General features: G+C 47.4%; 1 protein-coding gene across 3 annotated transcripts; it reads left to right on the top strand.

Annotated features, from left to right (window-relative positions):
• The first annotated feature begins 11 nt into the window (after positions 1-11).
• On the top strand, positions 12-7215 carry znf408 (zinc finger protein 408). 3 transcript variants are annotated; one of them, XM_031900475.1, is made up of 6 exons: positions 12-87; positions 232-331; positions 1253-1470; positions 1560-1597; positions 2566-3098; positions 4751-7215. In XM_031900475.1, the coding sequence occupies exons 3-6, from the start codon at positions 1258-1260 to the stop codon at positions 6262-6264; spliced, it is 2298 nt and encodes a 765-aa protein (XP_031756335.1). In that variant the 5' UTR covers positions 12-87; positions 232-331; positions 1253-1257; the 3' UTR covers positions 6265-7215. The 3 variants fall into 3 exon arrangements, with proteins under 3 accessions (XP_031756335.1, XP_004913447.1, XP_002934125.2); XM_004913390.4 differs by lacking the exons at positions 12-87; positions 232-331 and adding an exon at positions 523-578; XM_002934079.5 differs by lacking the exons at positions 12-87; positions 232-331 and adding an exon at positions 572-659.
• Positions 7216-12244: the final 5029 nt, after the last annotated feature.

Here is a 12244-nt window from a genome sequence, read left to right as displayed (position 1 = left end):
CAGCGCCTTTGGAAAGCGGAAGGATAGTGTTGGGCAGCTGCGCCAGTTTTAAACATGGCGGCGCTGGTATCACTGCGGTAGTACTAGGTGAGCAAAACACAAATGTCTGGGTTTCTCACCTCAGCTTTGCCTAGAATGGGTGTGGGAAGTAGAAGTGGCATCAGTTTAGATGATGTTAAAATGATTTCTGCTTATTAACACGTTCCACCACTATTTGTACCCCTTTTCTAGGCTGCTGGCAGGACATGGGGAGATTCAATGAAACGCCTGGATGAATGTGGTGAATCCCTAATCTATACACTGAAAATATGAATGCTTCTTCTTCATTATAGTATGCCCATTAAATTAACTACTTTCCTTTTTTTAATGATATAGAACTCACACAAACATGCCCTCACTCCCTATCATTATATCTGCCCTTAATACAAATGGCCTTTCCAATAGTTTTGCCTAGAAATGCACAACATCCGGTACTTTGAAGGCAACCACTGACGTTTCGTCCCGCCCCCGGCTATACAGCCAATCCCAGTCCTTTTCCCCGTCTTCACTTCCCTACATCTTCCTTCCTGGCCGGCCCTGTGAGTACAGCATTGTTATGAGGCTAGAGTGCAGCCGGGCAGGTTGGGCTCAGTTCCTATAGGGGTGTCCCAGACTGAAAGGTGTGTATTCTCTGCACAGGAGCAAGGCTGCAGTACTGTGTGGCACAACCTCTCGCTATGGTCTTTAGTACAGAGACTTACAGGCATAGGGAGGGGTTTAAAGGGGAACTTTACCCACAAACTGCTTTTTTAATGAAAGAAAATATAATTCTGAGCAGCATTCATATAAACATTGATTAAATATTATCAAGGCCATTTGTGAATGTGCCTATTGCAAGCACTATCCATCTGGCTGTAGGTTCTGCACTGCTGGTTCTGGCACATGAAACAGGGCCGCCGCAGGAAGCAACTGGTTAATAGACCTTTGAGGCACCACTTTTGATATAATAGGGTGTATTTAACCCCCGGCAGCTTCCATGCCACAGCGTCCCATCATGGTTCATGAAGGGAGGGAGCAGGGCTTCTCACAATACGATATTAATAAGGCAGATTTGTCTTTATTTGTAAATAGTGGCCCTTAAGTTAATCCCAGGCTGTGGGCTACTCTCCTATTGAAATCAGTGGGACCCAGACTGCTGACTGACGCTAGCCCCTACACAGCACAGTGTATGTATAATGCTCATGTACTATTGTCTCTCCTTTGCACCCTGCAGGCTGAATGGATATACCGCCCTCCTCGCACCCTGTGGAAGGCGCACAACATGCCCTCTTGCAGGCACTGCTCAGTCTCCCGCCTGGCTTGGCTTTGGGCCCCTCGCTTTCCCAAGGTGAAGGGATGGGACTATGGTGTGTCGGTAAGGTGCTGCAATGTGGGACGCTCCTTCCTCCCCCCCTTAGCTCCGACGCTGATGGGGGATCCTCAGAAATGAAGGTGAGCGGGAATCGAAGTGCATTGCGTGTGCCCACATGAGTTTATCAACACTGTTTGATTTGCTTAACTTATCCTTTATTTCTCAACAGGAACCCTCATCTCCACATAATGCCACCAGCTGGTTAAGGTAAGTTAATATTTAAAGGGGATGTAAACCCTGCTACACAGCGCTGCTCCACCTAACTTTACTCAGTTGTTGCTGGACTACGAATTCCAGAATAATGTAACATATAATGGAGGTAGAGGCATGCTGGGAGCTGTAGTCCAGCAACATCAGAGTTATATTCTTAAAGCAATATTGCACAATAAAACTTTCCCCCAAATCCCCACAGCCAGCGACTGCTTTAAAATGTGAAAAATCCTCCAATGAGAATCCCAGCTGATCTGTATAAATCCGGCTCCATGTTCTCTGTTCCTGCAATTGGAGTTGGGAGCATTAAACCCAGTTTCCCAGCACTGAACAAGTCTGCCCTTATCCCCATGTCTGATTCCTGTGCCATATAATGAGGGGAAAATGCCATAATTATCTCTATATGTAAGGTACCAGCAAGGGGCCTGACACAGTGCTGGGAATCAGCATTCTCATTGGTCACTTCTTCTGCATTTATAATGAAGTTTTTTTATCAGTAGAATTCTCACTGGTGAATTTTCTTGCATCTATAATTATGTTTTTTGGCAACTTCTATAGCAAAACTAGGGGGCGCAGTGGGACAGCATCATGGCTGGGTTTACAACCCCTTTTAAGGAATTACAGGGTTTGGTTCCAGGCAAGAAGCCAGTTTGGGCAGGGGCGGCCATGGTTGGCCTTGATCCTGAGCCAGGCAAAGCAGGTCAGTTTACCTTCGGACACTAGAGTGAGCTCTTGCTCAGCCCGACTGCTTCAGGGACTGGGGATGGTTTGTGCCACACATGTCACTAGCAGCCTGGCAGGAGCAAATGTGATTGCAGTCAATGCTAAAGGTCCCCTTTACATTTCCTTCTTTACATAAACCTTCGTAATGAACGTCCTGTGCCAGCTGTGCCAATGTGGCACTGACTGTGTTGCCATTGTGTGTTATTCCGATGTGATGCCTGATTCATATCTGCTGTTTGTAGGTTTGTAAGGAGCAACTTGAAGAAACAGAATGTTAAACTGTGTTCACTGAGTGGGGTGGTACGTCTGCAGGTAATCGCCACCATCCATCCTGGATCAGAGCTTCATATTCACCAGGAAGGGCACAAACTTGAGAATAACGGAATCCCAGGGGAACAGCAGACAGACCTAATGCCAGGGGCACAGATGCCCGAGCCATTAGAATCCCCCCCGGTGCCTGCCGATAGAAAAAAAAGCAAGTTGCTCTCGGATACTAAAGATGCTGAGATGTTAGAGAGCAGCCACCTACCCACTGTGCCATTGCCCTCCGTAATGTCTGTAGTGACACCACAGCCGAATGGGCCGTCTGCAGCTGGAACACCAGAAACAGAAAGAACGGCATCAGCGGAACCCGCCGAAAAAGAAAATCTAAGTCCAGTTATAACAGAACCAGAAGGAGCCAAGCTCTTAATTGGTCTCCATCATATGAACAGCTCAGCAGGCTGTGCCACCCAGGGGCCTGTGCCGAATACGGAGAGGGAATCACAAGTCACAGGTTCGTTTGGGAGCAGCGTTTATGGGTTGTATAAATAAATGGAGTTTGTGGCCATGTAAAGGACTCCATAATGTCACCGTGGCCCCACTTTAATGCCTGGCTATTCATATGCTGTACATTACTCTAGGGCCCCTATTTATTTTCTTTGTGATGTGAAATGCGTCTATGAATGGTATGACACTCCCATGATTCCTTGGCAGCGTCTCTGTTCTCACATCCATTCTGCTGCGGTTTGTAATGGAACTGCCTTAACTCATAGAACAGTGCCAGTCAATTTGCCCAAGGTGTCATCGGGTGCAACACACACCGTGCAGACTTTGGTCAGGGAACTTGGGAGAGGGAGTCCTGCTGACCAGAAGGTAACTGAATAAATGGACAGGGGTGCACTTTTTATCCTGGGGAAAAAGCAGAGTTTAAAATCTGTTGCTACCATTGGCAAGTACTCTCACCTGACTCTTTTTGGAGTTGCCCTTGCTAGGGGTACCAAATACAGTGAATGGGTAGGTTTAGCCTGAAGACCAGTGAAGGTGAGATTGTGGGATAATGATGATGTGCTGCCCCCCTGTGGTTGTGTAGTGATTGTTACCCCAGTGTTCCTTTATATCTGTAACCTTGTTATGAGCTAAGGGGGCCCAGCCTGAAGGCCAGTTAGGGGGGGATTTGGGGTGAGTGCTTATTTGTGCCCTGGGTACCCCTGGAACTATAGCAGGGTGACTGTTACCCCAATGTTTCTATATATCTGTAACCTTGTTATGGGCTAAGGGGGCCCAGCCTGAAGGCCAGTTAGGGGGGGATTTGGGGTGAGTGCTTATTTGTGCCCTGGGTACCCCTGGAACTATAGCAGGGTGACTGTTACCCCCAATGTTTCTATATATCTGTAACCTTGTTATGGGCTAAGGGGGCCCAGCCTGAAGGCCAGTTAGGGGGGGATTTGGGGTGAGTGCTTATTTGTGCCCTGGGTACCCCTGGAACTATAGCAGGGTGTGACTGTTACCCCAGTGTTTCTATATATCTGTAACCTTGTTATGGGCTAAGGGGGCCCAGCCTGAAGGCCAGTTAGGGGGAGATATGGGGAGAGTGCTTATTTGTGCCCTGGGTACCCCTGGAACTATAGCAGGGTGACTGTTACCCCAATGTTTCTATATATCTGTAACCTTGTTATGGGCTAAGGGGGCCCAGGCTGAAGGCCAGTTAGGGGGGGATTTGGGGTGAGTGCTTATTTGTGCCCTGGGTACCCCTGGAACTATAGCGGGGTGACTGTTACCCCAATGTTTCTATATATCTGTAACCTTGTTATGGGCTAAGGGGGCCCAGACTGAAGGCCAGTTAGGGGGAGATATGGGGTGAGTACCCCTAGAACTACTGCAGTGGGAGCATTATAATAATGGAGCTATACATTTTTATATAGAGAGATGATTGTTTATTTTCTATCCTCTGTGTTGCTAAAACTAAATGTGTGTGGCTAACTTGAAACAGTTTCAACAAGTCTGAGGTGAGAGCCAGAAAGTAAAGCAGAATTATTTCAATTAGAGGCCAGTGTAGATGAGCAGTACAAAAGGACCCAGTCAAATTTCTAAATTCAAATGTAAGATAATGTTTTTAAAGAGTACAGTCCCACTTAAATCTGATTTCCGTATGTTTCTTGCCTACAGAGTGCTCACATGCTGCTGATGTAAGGTCTGAGTCAGTCACAGAGAATGCACTGCAGATGTCACAGACCAATAATTCCCAGCACGGTGTGGCCGCTGTTGGCCAGAGTGAGTCTTCTCGTGACCAGGGTAAGAAGAGAGAGAGGAAGAAAGAGAGGAATGCCCCCAACTGGAAATCTACTGCATCCACCAGGAAAAAGGGGGCGGAGACTACAGACACCCCTGTGGATGCCAGATGTGAGCCAGGCGCATTGCAAGAAAGCCCTAATGCACTTATAGTGAATTCAGAGAATAAAAAGTGTAAAGTCCAACCTCAAACTGAGCGGCGGTTTCCATGCAAAGATTGTGGCCGAAGCTTTTTCCAGCTGGGCCACCTGAAGAAGCACAGTTTCATTCATAGCGGTCTGAAGCCCTTCCTGTGTACAGACTGCGGTAAGACTTACAGTTCAGAGGAGAGCTTTAAAGGCCATTTGCTTTCCCACATGGGACTGCGGCCGTTTAAGTGCCAGCTCTGTGACAAAGCCTACAGCACCCAGCGGGACCTGCGCGAGCACGCCGTTCTGCACACTGGGCAGCGCCCCTACCGCTGCGAGGACTGTGGCAAAAGCTTTACTCGGCGCCCCACCCTTCGCATCCATCGGAAGAACTATTGCACTTCGGCTGCTACCATCGACTTCAAGCCTTCTTTGGAGTGCCCGGTTTGTAAAAAGATGCTGGCCAACAGCTGCTCACTGCGCAACCACATGCGGATACACTCCGGGGATAAGCCGTTCAGCTGCTCTGACTGTGGGGCTGCTTTCCGCCACAAGAGCAGTTTGAGGGTGCACAAGCGCTTGCACACAGGTGAGAAACCATACAAGTGCCAGTATTGTGGCGATGCCTTCCCACAGCAGCCGGAACTGAGGCGCCACCTGATCATGCACACCGGGGAGATGTACCTGTGCACCGTCTGTGGCAAAGCGCTTAAGGACCCTCACACGCTGAAAGCCCACGAGCGCCTGCACACTGGCGAGCGCCCCTTCACGTGTCAGTACTGCGAGAAATCTTACCCTCTTGCCACCAAGCTCCGTCGCCACCTGAAATCCCACCTTGAGGAGAAGCCATTCCGTTGCCATTTATGCGGCATGGGGTACTCCTTACAGCCGAGCCTAAAGCGCCACTTACGCAGCCATAAAGACGGGCATGAGAAAGCTGAGCCGGGCTATTCCGACGGAATGGCGACTGAGAATTCCGAATCCACGGTGGTTTTTGTACAGGTGATGGATTCAGAGGAACTTCCTAGCCAGGATGAGGTGCTTGTTGCTGAATATTCTGAGAATTCAGAATCAGGTCTGTCCCAGAATGCTCCAGCAGTTCTTCTTCCCATGCACTCTGGCATACTAGCAGTACCCTCTGAGCCCAGCCAGGGAAAGGGAATCCTCCTGCAGAAGGATAATGGCTCTGTAGTTCTACTGGTTCCGCAGGCTCTTGGGTTCAGCACTGTAGCAGAAGAAGTCGAGGTGGAATCTGGGACGTGAAATTGGACCTTCCGTAGCTTCTGACCCATTCACCTAAATAAAGATCAGTCTTTCTGATCCTGCAGCATGGTGCAGAGCCTTCGGCGCATCAACCAGTCAGACATTGCAGGATACTGCCCAGCTTTGGGCCAGATCTTTCTACACTGCAGAATAATGTTGATGGTTACTTGGATGACTGTAGTGACATGGCTTCTGGGTACAGTGCAGTGCAACGCATTTGTGCCTATTGAATTACAGAGAAAGATCTGCAGTGCTTCGCTTTGTTTTCTCCTTTATTGCTGTCCTTATTTTCAGAAATGAAACAGAATCCATACATATACTGTATCGGAGTATGCGGTACCTCATGAGCAATCCAATTACAGGAGACTCGTTTTTCCCTTTGCCCAGTATGGCACTTACTGAAACATCAGTACTGAGAAAAGGCTCCTATAGTGGGGTGTGTTTTCTATATAAGCACCTGAGGGCCCAGGACTAGGGGGTTGACAATGGATGCCTATTTACCCCCACCCAACCACATTTCTGTATATTCCAGCAGCGGAGCTGAAGAGGATGGTGGGGGTGTCGTATTGCTCTCCTAACTAATACACATAGACTGTATTGTACATGGGAGTTAAAAAGGGGGCAAGCTAGGGAGATGTGCTTAGGGCACTGGTGGGCATTAATCACTCTCCTACTGCCCCCTCTTACGGATTTCGTATTTAGAGGGGAAAGGATTAACAGTTGAAGCAGTAAGTTGATTGGCTAAACCTGAAGCAAACGTTGCAACAGTTACTGAGAAGATTATAAGTAGTAATAATAATAATGGGTGCATTATGTTACTGGTTAAGTAACCATAGCCACCAATCGGCAGGTAGCGTGTACTGTTTGAAAATAGACACCTGATTGACTATGAAGATTTTCATTCATCCAGGTCATGGTATATCTAGTATATATAAATCTTAAGCAACTGGACTTGCTAAGTAATCATTAAAGACGTTTCACTACTCATCCGAGCAGCTTCTTCAGTTCAACTGACTGGTATGGGAAGTCCTCAGCATATATACTCTTCCACTAATCCAATCACAGTGGCACATTGTAAAGGCCCCCATACACGGGCCGATAGAAGCTGCCGATATCGGTCCCTTGGACTGATTCGGCAGCTAATCGGCCCGTGTATGGGCAGAAACGAGCGGCCTGGCCGACCGATATCTGGCCTGAAATTGGCCAGATATTGATCGGCCAGGTTAGAAAATCCAGTCGGATCGGGGACCGCATTGGCTCGTTGATGCGGTCCCCGAACCGACTGCCCCATGGCGCAAATGTAATGGGCCAAACGATCGGATTATTTTTTTTTTTTTTAAAGCCACTTGCTACCCGATATCGCCCACCCGTAGGTGGGGATATCGGGTGAAGATCCGCTCGCTTGGCGACATCGCCAAGCGAGCGGATCTTATAGTGTATTGGGACCTTAACTCTTGTGATTGTGATTGGGTTAGTGGAAGAGTACATATGCTGAGGACTTCCCATACCAGTCAGTTGAACTGAAGAAGCTGCTCGGATGAGTAGTGAAACATCTTCAATAATTATTTAGCAAGTCCAGTTGCTTTAGATTTACTAATACTAGATAGACACTTGATTGGTTGCTATGGAGAATAAGTAAATCTTTAAAACAAGTCCATGTAAAATTGATGAGAGTGCTATTCTAAGCACTTTTGCAAATGACATAGTCGAGGAAATTGTCAGGGGAAAGAAATGGCTGATCTGATGTTCTTCTGTTTAGGAACGTGAGAAAGTTATCTGAGGTTCCTAATGTTCTTCCTAAACAGAAGAACATCACATCAGTCCTCTTTCTTTCTCCTTACAACGTCCTCGACTAAGTCATTCTCAGAAAGTGACCAGCAGGTGGCGCTGTTGTAAAACAATGCAATCATATTAACATTACTTTTAACCCTTAATATCTTGGTTTAAAAAAAAAATAATGAATATAAAGTGCTTAGAATATCCCTCTCATCAATTTTACTTGGACTTATTTTGAAAGTTTACTTATCCTTTGAAGTTTAGCAGGCATAGTGCAATTAATATAAGCTAGCCAGTGGGAAAGAAACCACATCCATGTGTATCCGGCAGCAATAACTGGCATGTCAGTTAAAAGTATTTTTTTTTTGTTACCGGGCTTTGCATTTGTTGAACCGGTTCTAGTAAATTAGCACATGTGACCTATGGTTGAAAGAAGAATATGTTAATAAATGATCTCCTCGTTATGGTGTAGAATGCTTTCTATTTTAACTCCATTCTGTTTTGTGGCTCTTTTTGCTTTTTTTATTTGTCAGGCCGTGTCCTGCTTTCTGCTTCCCTGATTACTGGGACACCTAAAGGCGCCCGTTTTGATTGGGCGAAGGCAAGCGTTTAGGGCTGAATCTTCAGATAGGGGTAGACTTCCTATTGTTTCTACCTCCATATCAGCCCTGAACGTTAGTGGCGGGAATGAGCGACCAATGGCCATGGGAAAGATCGTATTTGTCATGTATGGGCCACCTTAAGGGGGACAGTTTTACATAGGAATAATAGGGGGGCTGTTATATAAATATGGGGACCCTACAAAGTCTGGCCACGTAGCACCCGAGCCGGCCTCTCTCTTCAGGACAAATCACATCGTACAAATTCTTTATCAACAAGAGGTCGGGATAGAGATTGAGTAAGAGACCTACATGCGAGCGCGTAGCTGTATATCCAAACCTGCCCGCTCCCCTCCATGTTTACATTATTATTAATACTTCCACCCACGCCGCCGCTTTGCACAAAACATTGTGTTCTCACTAAATATTTACAGGGCTGTAGAACAGTCCATTCTGAGGTCTGGGGGGGGGGTCAGCATTTTCAATTGGCATTGCCAATAATGATTTGCTTCTATTCCCGTGGAATATAAATCATTTCTAGTTCTGTGTTGGGTATTTAGGGGCCAGGCCAAACCACTTCTACTCATTCTAATCTTGAGAATACAACTTTAACCTACATGTAGCAGCATTTTGTTCACGTTGTGCTGTTATTGGACTTGGGATTCGACAAAATCAGCCACTGAAGTCAAAGTCATGTTATATATATATTTTTTTTTATCACCCCACCCCTCTGCAATAGGTAATGTCCATGATCCACCATTGCATTGGATACACAGTGCTTTCTTTTGATGATTTTATTAAGGGTATCCAATTTTTTTTCCAATGGGGGCCCCATTTTACTTGTTGGCAGAGCCCACCACCCAGGTGAACTGTAGGCTTATAATTGGGGCCCCATTGTATAGGGTCCCATGATGGTGGCCCTGGAAGTCATGAAAGGAATAGGGTGGCAGTGAGTGGCCAGATTGGTGACCATGGTGGGTTAGCCAGCACTGCCCTCTGATGCTAGGATTAAAAAAAAAAAAGTGGGTGTTTAGGGGGTGGGAGATTAGTTGTTATAAGGGGGCTGCCACAGATCAGAGAGACCGTTGCTTGAGGAAGCTGTGCCATTATTTCCCAGCCCAGTGCAAGACCAACTACAGTTCCCAGAGATCACCATGACAGGTTGTTTAAACAAAAAAAACTAGGGATCCACTTGAGATCCTTGCTACCCGTAATAATAATAATATCAATGTGCACTCATGGATTCCTTATTCGTATAAATAGGGTGCTGTGCTGTGGGAGCAGTGGTTATACTGGGGGGGGGGGGGTAGAAGAGCAGAATATCCCACATGTTTAAACATCATCTCTGCTTTGCCCACTGGCTTAGCTCTGACCCTGCTCTTTGAACCCCTGTCCCAAATGTCAGTTCCCTCTTGTCCCAAAACAAATATTGACTCTGACAGGCATAGAGCAGGATGAAAATCTATGGAAATGCAAGCATTGAATGGCTGAAATGGACACACTGTGTAATAGAAGGGTGCTGGAGGGCTCATGGGGTGACAGGAGAGAGCTGGAGGGCTTGTGGGGTGACAGGAGAGAGCTGGAGGGCTTGTAGGATAACAGGAGAGCACTGGAGGGCTCATGGGGTGACAGGAGAGAGCTGGAGGGCTTGTAGGATAACAGGAGAGCACTGGAGGGCTCGTGGGGTAACAGGAGAGCACTGGAGGGCTCATGGGGTGACAGGAGAGAGCTGGAGGGCTTGTGGGGTAACAGGAGAGCACTGGAGGGCTCGTGGGGTAACAGGAGAGAGCTGGAGGGCTCGTGGGGTAACAGGAGAGAGCTGGAAGGCTCGTGGGGTAACAGGAGAGCGCTGGAGGGCTCGTGGGGTAACAGGAGAGCGCTGGAGGGCTCGTGGGGTAACAGGAGAGCGCTGGAGGGCTCGTGGGGTAACAGGAGAGCGCTGGAGGGCTCGTGGGGTAACAGGAGAGAGCTGGAGGGCTCGTGGGGTAACAGGAGAGAGCTGGAGGGCTCGTGGGGTAACAGGAGAGCACTGGAGGGCTCGTGGGGTAACAGGAGAGCTCGTGGGGTAACAGGAGAGCACTGGAGGGCTCATGGGGTAACAGGAGAGCTCGTGGGGAAACAGGAGAGCTCGTGGGGTAACAGGAGAGCACTGGAGGGCTCGTGGGGTAACAGGAGAGCTCGTGGGGTAACAGGAGAGCACTGGAGAGCTCGTGGGGTAACAGGAGACTTACAGTATAACAGGACAGTGCTGGGAGTTAGAGTTAGGGCGGCACTAGGGAATCACAATGTAACTGTGTGGTGTAGAACTGCATTAGCCCAGGTAGTGGGTAATATAAGCTCTTCCCCCTGTACCCCCTCTTAAATATATATGGGTATTATAAGTCACGAGGAGTCTCTTGGAGAACTCCGAGAGGTGACATCTAATATCTTCTTAGTTTACAACAGGGGGTACAATATTTATTATAACACACAAGTTTCAGTGAGTCATGTGACAGAAATGACATCACTAAGCACTGATTATAACTGATGACTTCACTAAGTATCATTTATAAGAATATAATTTACAGACTATTTACAGCTCTTGCGTATTATATATAGATGTATTAAAGGGGATACAAACCCAGCCATGATGCTGTCCCACTGCGCCCCCTAGTTTTGCTATAGAAGCTGCCAAAATACATAATTATAGATGCAAGAAAATTCCCCAATGAGAATTCTACTGATAAAAAACTTCATTATAAATGCAGAAGAAGTGACCAATGAGAATGCTGATTCCCAGCACTGTGTCAGGCCCCTTGCTGGTACCTTACATATAGAGATAATGATGGCATTTTCCCCTCATTATATGGCACAGGAATCAGACATGGGGATAAGGGCAGACTTGTTCAGTGCTGGGAAACTGGGTTTAATGCTCCCAACTCCAATTGCAGGAACAGAGAACATGGAGCCGGATTTATACAGATCAGCTGGGATTCTCATTGGGGGATTTTTCGCATTTTAAAGCAGTCGCTGGCTGTGGGGATTTGGGGGAAAGATTTATTGTGCGATATTGCTTTAAGAATACAACCCTGATGTTGCTGGACTACAGCTCCCAGCATGCCTCACCCTTCATTATATGTTACATTATTCTGGGATTTGTAGTCCAGTAAAGTTTGGTTGAGCAGTGCTGTGCTGCAGGGTTTATATCCCCTTTAAATTTATTTCCAAAAAGGGAAAGGAACCCTGTTGGGCAGTCACAATAGGATGAGGAGAGAGTCGGCGGGAGGTACCATGACAATGCTGGGCAGTCTCAGTGTAACAAAGCAGTGCTGGGCAGTCACGGGGGGTAAGATGTTCCAGGTAATGTTGCAGGGGCAGTTGATGTGCCTGATGAACACTAATAGGGGGCAGTGTGGGTAGGTACATGGCCACCTCCCTAGCCTCTTGCTGTGCTGAGCATTTACTGGGCCCTTTGTTTGGCCTCAGTGTTTGTTGGTGAATGTGTAACTAGCACTGACCCCACTAGTTAGATGGCCGGAGAGAGCAGCGAGGGGGAGGGTGGGAGAGGAGGGTCCGTGTGCCCCTGACTCAAGCCCGGACCTACATCTCTCATCATTCAAGCTACA

This window comes from Xenopus tropicalis, chromosome 4, assembly GCF_000004195.4.
Source record: "Xenopus tropicalis strain Nigerian chromosome 4, UCB_Xtro_10.0, whole genome shotgun sequence".
Lineage (NCBI taxonomy): Eukaryota > Metazoa > Chordata > Amphibia > Anura > Pipidae > Xenopus > Xenopus tropicalis.
This window is presented reverse-complemented; position numbering and strand designations above follow the sequence as displayed.

What these genes read in the sequence shown, in the direction of transcription:
- znf408 (XM_031900475.1), top strand. Translation starts at nt 1,258, where the DNA reads ATGGATATACCGCCCTCCTCGCACCCTGTGGAAGGCGCACAACATGCC. An exon ending in GGGGATCCTCAGAAATGAAG is followed by an intron (nt 1,471 to 1,559) that starts GTGAGCGGGAAT and finishes ATTTCTCAACAG; the next exon opens with GAACCCTCATCTCCACATAA. An exon ending in GAGGGAATCACAAGTCACAG is followed by an intron (nt 3,099 to 4,750) that starts GTTCGTTTGGGA and finishes TCTTGCCTACAG; the next exon opens with AGTGCTCACATGCTGCTGAT.